Below are 15,935 nucleotides of genomic sequence, written 5' to 3'. Positions count from 1 at the left end.
CAAACATATACTAGCAAAACTAGGTCACAAGAATAACAGTAACACAGTAAGAAGAATCAAATGTAATAATGCACAAGAATTTGAGATTACACCATAAGTCTTTATTAAGCATCAACAATCTGAGATTACACCCTATACACAGTTGAGAAGAACTAGCACACTCAAATTATAACAGTTCACACATAGTAAACCATGCAAATATTGAGGACATAAATAATAGAAGAAAGGAAAATGCAGCAAAAGTGGCAAAATGACAAAATTTTAAAGAAATTAATATTAGTAAGGGAAAAAAAAACCAACTCTTTATTAGCAGTTACTCCACAAAAGTGGTGTAGAAGATACTCCAGACTATTTCTCCAAGATAATATCTAAACAAAAACTAGAAGGTTCTTCAGATCAGCAGTGGATAGTTTTTCTTCAATATTCTTCAATTAGCATATTCAAGTTTGAATGCCGATTGTTTGTAATGAGAAGACAACAGAAAAATCCATAACTAAACGAGTTTAATAAAAGAACAATGCAAAGTGAAAAATATGCTCCACACAACAGCTGTGATGAGCAACAATTACAAGGCATTCTTCTTATCCTTGAAAAATACATTATTAAGGGCATTGAAATAATAGCTTAACCCAATCATTGCTTACAAAGGCCAGTAAATATTTTGAGCTGAACTTAGTGCCTCAATTTGTAAATCTCTTCAGTTTAAGAAACAATTAAAATAACTAAGACATAGAGAGATGACCTTGTATGTGTTAAATATAATCTCCCTGAACTTTACCTTATCTTTCAGAATTTTCTTCTTCTCGTAACCCCATTTCCGGGCCAATTTCAGAGCTGTTTCTACACCTTCAGCACCAGTGTTCTTAGATCACAGTCTGTGAGTCATTTTAACAAATACATATTGAAATCTCAAAATAAGAAAAATGACAAAATTTATCTCAAAAGTTGACCACAAAATTCTGAATCATCAAAAATCAAAATGTACTTTTCCAAACACCTCAAATAAAGTCCGAGGGGCAAATAACATCAAATATATTTAAAAAAATTAAAAATTAAAGAGCACAAAGCAAAATGGAAATGGAAGACTCTTTGGTAGATTGTAGTAACAACTATCTGTTGGGTTATTTGACTAGAGAAGAATAAGAAAATCTTTGAGGAAATGGAAAACAGGGTGGAGAAATTTGGCTTGATTTTGCATAGTGTTAATCATGTTACTTTTTATTTCATTTCTGTTTTTGAATGCATTCTTTTACTAGTTTGATTTGGAGCAAATGTGAATTCAAATTTTTGTTAGTTGAAATTAACAAAGTAGTGCAATATTATAAATAACTAGCTTTAAAATAAAACAAAACAACATCCCAATCAAGATAACTAGCTTTCAATACTTATAAATATTAAGATTTTGCAGTTTTCGTTAGTCTCTAGCCAAATCAAAACTAATTCTAATAGCAAAACTTTCAATTAAAAGTGTACTTTCAATTATGAATTAACAATCATTTTTACTTATTTGTCTATATCATAATTTTTATGTAAAAACTATTTGGAATGGATTGGTTTCAAAATTTTCATTTCTTATCATCATTTTCATTCTTTTTATTGTAGACTAACATGAACTAACTGCAAGAATAATTTAATCAACAATTTACTCTAAAAATTACATATATTCCTAATTTTAAATATATAGTATATACCCAAGTAAAATACTTCATTGCAGATCATTAGCATGGTATACATATTCTTCAGTGATTAGGAATCTAGTCTTTTCATCACTATATATATATGGTATAAGTATAAATTAGGAGTTAATAAATATCAACACATAGTTTAATCAACAAAAAAATTACTTGCACTCTTTTTTCTTCTATTTTATTTTAATAGATAAACAATAATACCTCATATTATAATACCTCATATAGAAGAAAAATGTGCACTTGAGCTGAAGCTTTAATTGAAAAGAAAAGAAGAAGAAAAACCATCTTTAGAGATGTAAAATAATGTCAAATTACTACAGGTCCTACCATACTACAAACTGAAAAGCTCTAACAAAAGCAATTTTATCACTCTGCCTAGGCATCTATGCCAAAAATATTTACTCCTTAGGCCTCATAGTAATCTGACTTTTATTTGGGTTATTTATAAGCTAAACTTTGCTAATCTTTTCATTAAAGAATATGCATCCATGAGGGTGTATGATAATCCGACCTTGTCATGATAAAACTTACTACTGACAGATAATAATTACATTTTCAATCAATATATTGAAAATTCAAGGGCAGTACCAGTAAGACATAATTGCTGGTTGATGCACAATACTCTCATAGCCACCAAATGATGGGGCAATGTATGGAATTTTAAGTGCATCAATGAATTTGATGGTGGTATGTAAGTCGGCATCAATCTGCATAGTCAAGCAATACACCGGTTGAGAATGAACATACCAATGAGTAGAGGTAGAAAGAACATATATCGGGCTCACGAAACCAAGCTAAACAGATGAAAAATAGTCAACAATGCTCACATCAAAACTGACGACACCACCAAAACCAGTCATTTGCCTCTTAGCAAGTTCATGTTCAGGATGACTTTTCAAGCCAGGATAATAGACCTGAGCCACCTCTCAAATATGTTGTCACACTATCAATTCACAATACATGATACTAACAAATAAAAAGATAAGTATTGAATTATAATCTGTCCTGTAACGTCCTGTGTTTTCGGGTACCTTTAAACGACTCGGGTCGGGATTTTTCCACCGGGTTAAGAATATTATTTTAAATAATATTACATTTTGTCTGGAAGTATTCCATGAGTTATTACTAGCCAAAATATGAATTTTGTGATTTTAAAAGTCAATATAAGACTTTCGGTCCTGGACCGACACAAAAACCTTGATCGGGCAAAAATATTTGAAAATAAAATGGAAAATCATGGCAATTATATTTTGGACATAAAATACATTCATAAGAAATAAAGTTTGGTAAAAAATAATAAACCTAAAAGAAAATGGAAATTTTAAGGCATTTTGTGTTAAATGCCTAATTTTGCCGAAATGGGGAATTTTATTCCATGAATGGACCTTAGGTTAAATTTTATTACGTGATTAATTAAATTAAATTTGAGAGACATTTAATTTAATTAATTAATATTAAGTTTGGTGATTAAAACTTAATAAGAGTGAAAAAGGTGTCAAAAGCCAATTTGGACTTTTCTTCTTATGAAACATTTATTAACCTTTATAAAAAAAAATTGAAATGATCACATATATAACAATGGGTGGCCGGCCTTGTGATGTTTTGAAATCCCATTTATTAACTAATTGAGTTTAAATCCCATTTATTTAAATGTTTGGGATAATGTCAAGTGGACAAGTGGGAGTAAAGCACTTGAGTGTTTTTTTAGGAATTTTAGAGTGTGATAAACTCTTCCAACCCTCCCCAACCGACCACGCCACTCCCTCTCATTCACTCATATGATTTTTGAATACCTCTCAAAGTGTTCTCTCCATTTTCAACCCCAAGAACACCAAGGAAACTTGGAAGCTAAGTCTTGGTCTAGGAAGGGTTTTCCCTAAGGTAAAGTTTCATTAATCTAGACTTTTGTAAGGTTTTAAGCATAGAGTTTCAAATAGCTAATTAACTATGTTGTTGGGGAAAGTTGGTTAGGGTTTTTGAAAGGTTTTGAAGGAGTCAAAGCTAATAGGAAGGTCCAAACCTTAAGCAAGAACACCAAAAAGGTAAAAAGTTTACTTTTGATGATTTTGTTGTAGGGTTTTTAGTTTTAAGCATTATTTTGTATATTTAATGCTTAAAGATTCTTGTTGGTGATGTAATAAGGTTATGGTAGTTTTTTAATAATTTTTATGATGCATGTGTATTGATTTTTGAAAATGGGAACCAAAACCCCCAAGGGTTTTGTAGGATACCCTAAAAGAAAACATGTTTTGAGCTGTGACTTACAAGAGGTCAAGCAGCCACTGTATATTGGTTTTGTAAAATTAAATTGTACTGTGATGTTTTTGAGAATGATTACATAAAATTGAGCTTTTGAAACACTAAAAAATGTTTAGAAATGAGTAAGTTATGCTATTTCAAAGTTTAGGTAAAAAACTGTTTTTTCGTATTCTTATTTTCGAAACCAAGTTTGGACAGCCACTGTATAGGGAAAATGAACACAGTTTTTTCTAAACTTTTTTGGACATATTGCTGGCATAACCTATTATTCCATTATAAAATTTGGTAAGAAAATATAAACCGTTTGAAATTTATTAACTGGCAAAGTTTGGAAAAAATAAGGACTTGAAAATAAGATCATTTTTACCTCATTGTTGGAAAATGTTTCACCAATCAAAAATGCTCATTTTGACCTAAGATTTTACAAAGGCCTAAATAGCATAACAAAAATGGAATTGGGAAATTTTGGTAACAATTGGGTAAGTAAATTTCAAGTTATGAACTAACGAAGTATGTAGTTAAAAATGTGAAAAATAGGCTTTTCACACTTAGTGTAAAAATGAGATTTTGAAACATAAGGTAAAAAGTAAAATTTCGCTTATTTCAAGATATAAATTGGTAAGTCTTGAAATCATATTTTCACTAAAATTACCCCTTTGAGTTTAAATGAATTATTTTTATTAAAGAGTTTTTATTCTTTCTAAAAATAAGAGATTTAATTTATTAATAGTTAATAAATTAAAAGAGGGTTTAAAACCCTATATTTTGAGAAAATAATTAAATGAATTATTTTTCTAGTAAGTAAAATTGATTAATTGATTTTGGAAAATTAATTAGTCAAGATGGGAAAATTTTAACTGTTTTCCTAATTAAGACAAATTAGGCAATTTTCTTAGAACGGTTTTTAGAGATTAAAACCTTAAGAAAAATAAAAGGGAAAAATTAAGAGTTTATTTTCTTTAAAAATAATTAAGGAATTTATTTGTATTTTCTGGATATAATGCCGGCTAAAATCTTACATATTTTAACCAACTAGTCGAAAGTGCAGGTTAATAGCGATACCTTGAAAGAATAAGATTTTTAGCGGATTGTGGGGAAATACCATTGTGATACCCGAGCCTCGGTATCGAGACCTTAGGATAGGTCTCCCCAAGACTTAGGGTTTAGTCTCGAATATTTTGTATGACTTTCCTTAATAGGTTTAAAACCAAATAAGGATTATAAATCCTTACAAATGACTTTTATTAAAATGAGCAAACTGCCCAAAATAATAATAATGAATAATGAGTGCCATAATTAATCCGAGTATACTGTATGGATAACTACAATATTGGCTAAGCGTAACTGGACTGAATGTTGGAGAGTGAAAACCGCTGAGCGCTAAGGACTCCAAGTAAGTCAACTTATATTGCATGGCTGCAACATGAAATGATTATTGTCTTGTATGTTAGTATAGGGATACATGCACATATATAGACTGTCATAGAAAGTTGCTTAGAGACGTTAGTCTAGTGAGTGCTAATTTAGAAAATATGAACGGTAGATGTCCGTATTATCCTAGACGGTTGATCCCCGTCACACTGCTAGATTTTATTTATGTCCGGTTCATTACCGCGACGAGTGGCCATGAGATGAGGATAAGCTGGTTAAACCTAGGGGCGCCAAAATAAATGGGACCTAGGGGCCCTCATGCTTACTTAATAATTGGACCGTTAGAATCCGAGCAAGTGCTCTGATAAGTTATTCCCGGACAGCAGCCGTGAATATTGGCCATTCAGTGAGAGTGCCTAGAGATACTAGGGGTTGCCAAGATTGAGTGAGCCTGAACACCCTAGGGGCAACTGCTCACCAGCACCACTGATTAACATAGAAGTCTTTGTAAAACCGTGTAAATTGGATTACACGATAGTTACCATTGATGAGGATATTTATTGGCTAGATCTTAGGTGGCGTTTGGTTGGAGGTAATGAAAACAATGGAATAGGAATAGGAATAGTAATAGAATGGAATAAGAAAGGTAATGCGATTATGTTGTTTGGTTAGAATAATGGAATCAATGATTGAATACCTATTCTTATGTTTTGTTGACTATGGAATGGAATAGAATGTAATAAATTTATTTTGGACAAAAATACCCAAAGTGCTTAAAATATGATTAATAAATTAAAATAAACATACTAAATATACATATATATATAGATTTACCAACAATGACATTTTTTTTTCCATATTCTTTTTTTACAAAATAATATTTAATAATCCTACTTTTTTTAAGCATAATAATTCCACTTTTGAACACTACAAAATATTAAAATTATCAATAAGAATTTATTTTTGTGAAGTATTTTTTTAATGTCAAATGCAATTTACTTTAATTATCACTAAACACTATTTTATATTTTTTAAAAATAAAACAATATAGTAACATAAAAATGTTAAACTAAACATTATAACATATTTATATTCTAATAATCAAAAGAGACTGAGATCAAACTTTGTCCATGCACATGAAATATCACTAGAAATAGTATAAGTATTCATGTCCAATTACTCAGTTCTATGCTCAAAGACAATCTAGTTTGCAAAACTATGAGCATAAAACATTACATCATATCCAAAAGATTATAATTTGTATACTACTGAATTTCAAAGGCAATATAAATTGTCCTGCAAATTGTAGTAGAGCAAAGTGGACTAAACATGATCTTAGAGAGAGCCATCAAGAAGAAGTGTCACCCATTCATTCTTCTCATTATCTGGGACACTGAAAAAGTAAGAAACTAGAGCATTATCTTGCATAATCATGCGAGCTACCTTATGACGTTGAGCTGTGGTAATTGTAGTGGTCCTTTCTAACTCTTTCCCAAGTTGCATATGCTTTTCATTCATGTCTTCACCAATAGCTTTACTCAAACGAATAGAAGCTTTTTTAATTTCTCTTGCGATAATACAAGCTGATTGTGTGAGTGCATCTTAAAGTTCTTCATGATTTACAGTTTTCCTTTTCTTCTTTGAAGACCCATCTGATTGAGTGTGAGATTGAACACCTCTTGTTGCATCTGAAACAGACATAGATGGCACTTCATCCACATTGTTAGCATAGTTGAAATCATCTTCTCCAAGAGTAGTGTTTTCTTCTTCAGTTTGAAGTTCTTCAACAACATCTGCTGCAGTCTCTGCATTTTTTCCAGTTGCACGATCCTTGCCAAAAACCATACATAAGTCATCATACCAAGGGAATGACTTGATCTTGAAGGGGCTGCTTCTTTGTGACTCTGCATTTATACAAAATAAAAAAATCAGATTCAAATAAATAAGCAAACCATCCTTGTTATGGATCCATCAACATCATAAGCAAACAATCATTCTTATGGACCCATTAACATCATAAGCAAAATGGCAGACCAAATACTATTATTTGAGTACCTGCAAATATGCTTCCCACACTGACTTTTCTGCAGTAACAGTTTTTCTGTCGTTGTCCCACCCAAATCCGCTACAAAATGGTCCAGTCAACATTTCATGAACCACTTGAAAATGAGTCTTCAAAGTATTCATTCTAGACTCAATGTGTGGCTTAGCTTCTATATCACATTCAGGCACCCGCTCCTTTAATTTCATCTCAAGAGCTCTAAGATGACCTGGCCTGAAATTTCCTTCAGCTTTAAACTCCCCTTCATTATTCAGTTCCATAAGTGCTTCAACCAAGTGTTTGTCTTCATCTTCGCTCCAAAATCTTTTATTTTGTCATGGACCTCTTCCTTTTGGAGTCTCCATGCTGAAATAAGGTATCAAAATACTGTAAAACTAAAAACTAAAGCTGAAATATTGTAGTTGAATGAAAAAGAAACAAACAGCCAGTAATAAAGAAATAAAAGTGAATGGATATACACACCAATAACAAAACATAAATTTAAAGATAAATTTTCCATTTCAAAGCAAGTGATATAAGTTTTTGGGGTGGTCAATTACACAAACAGTCAAATGAATTGGCTAGCCAAGTGAAACCAAATTTAGAAACCTAGACAATCATTGTGCATTTAATCTAAGAAATAAAAAAAACTAGCTTGCTCTCCTATGTTCTCTCCATTTGTTATACATCTCAAGTGCTAAATGATTTCTAAATGTTGTCCACCCTTCAGAAGCTTCAATACTTCTTATGGATCCATCAGCATCCATGCTATCTTCTTCGTCTCCACTATCACTCTCATTCTCGGGATGCATATCAGTATTATCAGTAGGCATTTCTCTCCTAATAAACTAAAATGATTCGGTTTTGAGTCTTTATTGGATAGAATCATGGACTCCTAAGAATTGCCCATCGATTCTTAATTGCACCAAAACATCTCTCAATGACATTCCTAGTAGATGAGTGCTTCATATTAAAAAACTCTTGTGGATTTCTGGGAGGATTCCCATCTTCCCATTGGTTGAGGTGATAGCGTTCGCCTCGATATGGAGCAAGAAGTCCCTTACAATTAGTATATCCACCATCTACAAGGTAATAATGACCTAAAATAAAATAAAGATAAGGATTAAGTTGTCTCCTAAATGACTTATCCAAAAAAAATGTATAATCTAAAACACAAAGCATACCATTTGGAACACACAAACCATTTGTTCTACGTATGGCATCGCGTAATACTTTACCATTTGCTGCAGAGCCTTCCCATCCAGGTAAAAAATATATGAATTGCATGTCTTGGGAGCATACACCTAAGACATTTGTAGCTATTTCACCTTTTCGAGTACGATATTTTGGTTTATCAGCCATATATACTCTCACTCTAATATGAGTTCCATCTAGTGCCCCTAAGAAATTCTACCACATAATAAACAAACTTTTTTTTATTAGTATTTCAAACTAATAAAAATTTGTAGTGATTTTTAATTCAAGTAATATATAATATACCTTGAACCATTTCCACCTTTCATCTGTTGAGTTTTCAACAACCGGTTCAGGTCTTTTCAATAACGCTCCATGTAGTCGAATGATTGAATGTAACACATTGTGAAAAAACTTGCTAATAGTCTCACCATATCTCATAAATCGAAATCTAATGACTCTATTTTTCACATGATGAGCAATTACATGTAAAAACATGGCCACTTGCTCATCTACTTGCAAGTATTTAGATGCTTTTAACCCACCCCTAGTTTCAAGCATTATGCATAAATTGCTAAATGCTTTCCTATTCATCCTAAGTTGATCAAAACAAATGACATCACTCTCATAAGCTATTTGATGCACAATTTGCCTATTGACAAAAACATCAAGTATGTATAATTGTCTTCCCAAAGAGCTTGATTCAATACAATGTACAATAATTTTTTCCCATAATTTGAAAAACCACTGCACTACATGCAACACATTCATCCAATGCAAATAAAGAGTCATGATCTTCTTCTTTCTCAAAATTTGTCTCTCACTGACAGTTAAACAAACCATTAACCTACAATGAATATAATCAAGCAAATAAATTTTTTAATCCAACAATCAATTATTCACCTAGAAGATTATAAACAACAGGAACAACTTAGACAAAGAAATAAGAATAGATTACTGTATATTTATATAAAGAAGCATCCACTTCAACGAGTGTTAATTATTGGAAAAAAAAGCATCCACACTGTTAAGAAATAAGCATCCAGAAAAATACCATATACAAACTCCACAAGTGTATAGGTATATATATATTATTTATGTTGGTATAGGTGTGTAAGTGTGTGTGGGTGTATCAGATTTTAGAGGTTAGGGGATGGCCATTGTTAATCACTGAGAGGTAGTATTAAAAATTGACGCAGTAACCTTGGTATTGAAGAGTAGCAGCTCAGTACAGAAACTTCTATTACAGTTATACAGTCCCAAAATGACAAAAGCCAAGCTAAATGGTAGCTCCAATAAAAAAAAAACCACAAGTTTTTTGCTACATCAGAAATTTGCCTCCCATATTAGAAGAAACACAAACAGAGATTAATCTGTCAATTTAGACAAAGATTGTTAGTTTTGTGATAAAGTGAAACATTTAATCTGTCAATCTTTCATATATTCTTATAATCTAATTTAGTTTCCTTTTGATTTTCTTCAATAGTGAGGTATATATAAGACATTTTCTTAAAGTTTCACATGGAAAGATTTGGGTTTGTTAGACTATAAATAGATTGATTGAATTAGTTTTCACTTGATTTTTAAGCTAATCAAGTAATTGGATTATTAAACAAACTATGTTTGGAGTAACTTGCTTGTTTTCAGGGCCATAGCCAACAAAGTCTACATATATATATAGCCCTGGACTTTGATATTGTTGGAGCTGTATATAATTGGAAAAAAATGTTCTTTTATTATATGGTCATTGAATAAAGACATCTACCAAAGGAAAATAAGATTGGTTAAACTTAATAAGCTTCATGTTTGGCTCAAATCACAAATTCACAAATGGTCCAAACTTTAAATATCTCCTTCCTCGAAAGTCAAAGGAAACATTATGGCCAAATGCAAAAGCCCATGTTCGAATTTGATTAGTTATAAATTCAATGAATTAACTAAGTATTAAGAATATATTGAAAACTAACAATCTGTCAATTTGCTACAGCATATTAAGTGTGTTTTTTAATCCCTCAATTTCTAGAAGAGTGAGTGAGAAAGAGAAAAGGAGATGACTTTTTTGTTTTTCTAATATAAAGACCATAGTTATAGATGACCATAACTAGTCATCTCCTTGAATATACCAGCAGAGAAGCATGGTGGCACAGCGGCGTAGAATGCAAATTCTGGCTCGCTGTTCTTTGACCAGAGATGAACATTTTCTAGAAAAGCCATGACCCTTTTTAGAAGGACCAGTCTTGGTGGTTCTATTGCAGTGTTGAATCACAACGTCCATGGTTTGATATGAATTATATTAGTATGATGGGTTTGATAAAAAGGCTCTGATAAAAAAAAGCTCAGAAGAGAGCTTTGAATAGGCCTGAGGGTTAGAGGAGGCTAGAGGGTGTGTTTATATATGTAGCAGAATCTTGAAATTTGATTAAAAAATGTAAAAGGGTTGACTGGGTTTTGAAGGGAGAAGGTAACAATGGTCAGGTTCGGAAACTGAGGGATTTGCAGCCTTAGTTTTAGCATGGATTTCAATGTAGTAAAGGGGGAGTGAACGTGGGATTTTGGGGGAGTAATATTATTATATGGGGTTTGTTTCATTTACCAAAGATGATATTTTTTTTATTTGTTTAAGAGTGATGAATTAGAAAAGTGGCAAAGGTGTGCATGAAAATAGGGGAGTTGCTTAATCGATACAGTGCAATGGGTTTGGTTTATGGGAACAGGCTCATGACCCTCTTTTGTTTCTTTTATGCATTGAAATTAGGCTAAGCATATTAAGGAGATGACTAGTTATGGTCATCTATAACTATGGTCTTTTATGCATTGAAATTAGGCAAAGCATATTAAGTTTGTTGGAACAGCTCCCTCAATGGAACTTCTTATTATTTGGAATGGAAGGGAAAGACAGCTTGTTGAGAATGGAGTTGAGTCTTTGAAACTTTGTGAATTAGCAGCTATGTAGCTTCTACAATCTATATGACCTCATGAAGCTACGAACTATATTAAAGTTTCAATTCACGCATTTCTATTATACTATCAGTTTTAACACCAAGTAGCAGCTATGTAGCTTCTACAATCTAAACATCTAACACAGTTTTCATGCATATAAAGATCCAAGAGGGTACTCTAGAGTGGGAGAAGTTAGCTAGGGAGGCTGCAAGGACCATACCAGGAAGAGAAAATGGTGGGAACTGTGACATTAAAAACTTAAGTACAGGATCAAAGATCTACCTTCCTGTATTCGTAGAGGGATCAAATCTAAGTAAAGGGATCAAAGTCTTAAACTCATGATATAGATTTGATCCATTTTGTTTTACAGGACAAAAAAAAGAAAAAAAAATCTAAAATATGCAAATAGCCATTCCATCAAACATTTGGTGCTCTTACTGAATTCATAGAAAGAGAGATAGAGAGAGAGTACCTATGCAACATATTAGAAAAGCAGAGGAAGAATAGAAGAGTGTCTCTACACGGACCTCCGACTGGGATGAGCAGCTACCTTCGACTGGGTGTGTTTCTTGCTGAGAGTGAGAATGAGAGATGGTTATGTCGGATTGCTTGTGGTTTTCAGGGTTTGAGCAAGAGGAGAGTGAGATATCAAAATAAATAAACCAAATAAGTACCTGAGGAACTCAGTCGGTGGAGCGAGTTGGGGAAGAAGACGAAGACCCTGGAGAGAGATGATGTTAATGGGCTAGAATGGAATTATAATTCCACTGACTCAAATTGGAAAAGATATTCCGTTAGTTTGGGGGAATAAAGATTACAATGGAATTCTTTGCCAAACTTGTTATTTCCAACCAAACAAAAGAATCCAGCCCATTAACATTCCATTCCTTTCCTTCCTGGCCCATTACCATCAACAAAATGGGCCCTTAGTGTGGAGACTTGATTCTCTTTTACAGTTTAGTAATTATGTTGGAGGGCGCGTTACACCTGAATTGATGGAAATTTTAGAGCGTTGGTCTCGAATTATATTGTGATATAATATATCTGATTGCTCGGGATGTTCTGAGTGTAGGGATATATTTGTTGATAAGATATAGTTGTGATATAATATATCTGATTCCTCTGGGATTTTCTGAGCGCATGGATATAATTGTTGATAAGATATAGTTGTGATATAATATATCTGCTTGTTCTGGGATTTTCTGAGTGCAGGATTTTATCTAGTTATGAATTAATTTATCCTTGGTTATCAGGCATGACCATAAGTTTGCCAGGATGCTTTAGCATTCTTGAAATTGATTGTGTAGGGTCCGGAACCCTAATTCTCTACATGCTTTGTTTGAAAGTTGATCTTACTAAGTGTTTTCGCTTACCTAGTTGTTTCATGTTGTAGGTAAGAGCAAGGGCAAGGCAGAGCAGTGAGCGCTGGAGTCTTCCTTGCAAATGTACATGTGGACCGACCTTTTGGGAAGCCGTTTTATTTTTGGGAATGTTGTGTAATTTTCCTAAACTAGGCTCACTCTACTCTTTATAAAACATGTTTGTAACTAAATGTTAAGTATGGTCATACGACTTTCTTAAAAGTTTTTTTTCTATGGGTTTTTGAGACATTTTGTTAAATGAAAACATTTATATTTCCGCATTATCGAGTCTTGAAAATCCGGGTCGTTACATGTCCAGTGACAAATTGCTGCATCCTGTACCTTAGGATGTGCCTCTAAAACTTCGGCCATCCTCAATGCTGTCGAATTCTATTGCTGTACACAAAGATGCAACGTCTTCATGCCTCGAATGATCAGGTATGCAGCATTTTGTTGAGAAAAGTAGAGGTTCAATTGATATTCATCCACAAACAAGTCTCAGAAGAATTGTAAAGATGGTAACAAGTGAAAATATGCAAATGTTAAAGTAACAAGTAAGAAATAATCAAAGTGGCATTTGATGAATAGCCCTAAAGAACATGAGAGTGATAAAATTAGTGAGCCTCTTATGGAATGATCCATCCTTGCCAATCTTCTCAAATCTCCACACCTCATCGTTCAATGCCGGTGGATAGTGTTTCTTGTATACTGTTGAAGGGGTGATACAAAAAGCAAAAAAATAAATAAACATAATTGGGGAAAAAAGAACAATAAGATAGGATACAGAATGACAGAAACATACATTCCCCTCTGTGATCTTTAACAGTAAAAGCTTCAGTCTTTCCTTCACGTATGCGTATACCCTCACAAAAACCCGAGGCAACCTTTAATCCAAGTCTGAATTTCCTGCTTCTTATCCAACTAGAGTTATCAGTAAATATAAGGTCCCCTAATGTTCCTACCCCATCATTGAGGGTCAGCTGAAGATCTTCATGCAACAAAGGTCTTTTCCCTTCACGTTCCTTCACGTTCCTTCACTACATGACTTTCAAATTCTTCTTGGGTCCAACCTTCTCCATCTTCATTGTTAAAATCACCTTTAAGCACAACAACATCAAGTTTCACAGAGGCTTTAGGTCCAGATATTACAAGTTGGCCAGTGCTTCCATCAACCAAAGCAACATGAATTCAAGCACCCTGCTCTCCTTCCACTTTGCCACCCGTGAAGAGAGGAAGCGATAACCTAGACCTGAAGTGCAGCTACAAGTTTCGACCATCTGGACCTTCAATTCGTTTTGGGGAAGACCTGAAATCTTCAGTATTAGAATTTAGGAAACAGCACCAACCCTAAACATCTTATCTCAAAAAGTAAAACTAATATAAAATTTAGAAACAGATTATATATTTCTAGAAATTTCAAACTGGCTACACAACAGACAACAACTTCTCAGACCTTCCATTAAGCATCGCAAGGCCTATCTTCGCCAAACACGTTCAACCTCCTCACTGACATGTTAAACATCAAAAGCAAAAAAAAAAGTGTAAAACAAAGGTGCTGACTAATACACAAAAGAAAACTGATAATCAGTATATTCACATAAAAATTATATCTTTCTCCTATTTCATATTACCATATATGTTGATTTTTAAGAAACAGGAAAATGTATCAGTAAAATTATCAGAAAAAGTTTAGCCATGGATAATGTAAGACTAGGTATTAGTGACTTCTGCACAATAAGTACCATTTATACTCATCAGTTAGTGAGATTAGATATATTTTTCATTACATTCCAATAAATGTTACATAAATTACTAGAATCTCAATAGCCAAATAGTACAATGATAACAATGATTATGAGTTTATTATGCAACTCAAGTACAGGGTGAGGAATAGAAATTGAACATAGTAGCAGCCACTCCAAGAACTAGACCACATAGAAAGGGAAATCATTAAGGCATAAGTCTTACAACTCTCCGAAGAATACGTTCCAGAGATGAGCAGAGCTTCTGCAGACTGTCCACTTTAAGAGCCTCGACAAAAACACTGCATGGCATTTATTTTCAGTCAAATGAAATGAGTCTACATTAAAAGAAAGTATAAATAACAAAGGGAACCGAACAAGCCCATATTTAAGTTGATAAAACTCTGAACTATGTTAAGCTACAAAATATCTTAAATTACAACTTGTCCAGTTACCAAGCCCAAGACTAATTCAATCAGAACCAAAAATAAAAATAAAAAAACAATGACAACAACAACAACTAAAGTTAAAGAAAGAGAAAGCTAACCATATAAAACTTTATTTTGAAATTTGTATCTTTCATAGTCAATATAATCATTCTAAATACTATCAATATACATTACATTTTCCTACCACAAAGTTTAAGATTTACCAAAAAATGATTTGCCTGCTCTCTCAATAGAATCCAATTATCAAACAGAGCTTTAGAGATCCTAAAAGTAATAACAAATGCATAGTAGAAAAAGTATGGATAGGGATGACTGAAAAGATACATATGTGAGTTGTTTAGCAGTCTTACCCCATTCACATTTCGACTACTGCAAGCAAGCCTTCTAGTCTTCACATTCATGAGTGCTGCTACATCTTTTCTGGGAAGCATCTTGTGTTAATTGCAAAAAGAGAGTGAGGCCATATATAAATACAAATGAGAAAAAGAAGCACGCATACCTATCGAGCCTCTGAGTTTTCCAGCCCCAACGAGCCACCAAGCCTCCGCGCCGTCCAGCCCCAACGAGCCCCCAAGCCTCCATGTATTGCCCAGCCCCTGCATCGTCAAGCCCAGACCCGAGACCCCCCCCACCCGCCGTTGAGCCCAGCCCTCGAGCCACTAGTCGTTGCTGTCGAGCCCAGCCCCGTGCCCCCTGCTGCCGAACAGGCCGACCCCGACCCCCTTGCCGCCGTCGACCACCATTCCCGACCCCTGCCGTCATCATTCGGGCCTAGCAGAAAAAATGCTATAGAGAGAGGGAGAGAGGAAAGTATAAGGATCGGGTGGAAGAAAGGGTTTCTTTCTCTTTATTTTATTTTATTTTACATGTGAAAAAAGCAGAGACCA

General features: G+C 33.6%; 2 protein-coding genes across 2 annotated transcripts; both read right to left on the bottom strand.

Moving 5' to 3' along the window:
- Positions 1-2,050: 2,050 nt before the first annotated feature.
- LOC133821133 (cystathionine gamma-synthase 1, chloroplastic-like) lies at positions 2,051-13,301 on the bottom strand. The gene is made up of 3 exons (XM_062253614.1): positions 13,200-13,301; positions 2,519-2,614; positions 2,051-2,398 (listed from the first exon to the last, which is right to left on the bottom strand). The coding sequence occupies exons 1-3, from the start codon at positions 13,227-13,229 to the stop codon at positions 2,267-2,269; spliced, it is 258 nt and encodes an 85-aa protein (XP_062109598.1). The 5' UTR covers positions 13,230-13,301; the 3' UTR covers positions 2,051-2,266.
- LOC133821132 (uncharacterized) lies at positions 6,899-7,507 on the bottom strand. Its single transcript, XM_062253613.1, has 2 exons — positions 7,377-7,507; positions 6,899-7,225 (listed from the first exon to the last, which is right to left on the bottom strand). The coding sequence occupies exons 1-2, from the start codon at positions 7,467-7,469 to the stop codon at positions 6,941-6,943; spliced, it is 378 nt and encodes a 125-aa protein (XP_062109597.1). The 5' UTR covers positions 7,470-7,507; the 3' UTR covers positions 6,899-6,940.
- Positions 13,302-15,935: the final 2,634 nt, after the last annotated feature.

This window comes from Humulus lupulus, chromosome 3, assembly GCF_963169125.1.
Source record: "Humulus lupulus chromosome 3, drHumLupu1.1, whole genome shotgun sequence".
NCBI lineage: Eukaryota > Viridiplantae > Streptophyta > Magnoliopsida > Rosales > Cannabaceae > Humulus > Humulus lupulus.
Note: the sequence above shows the minus strand (reverse complement) of the source record. Positions and strands in the feature narration are given on the sequence as shown.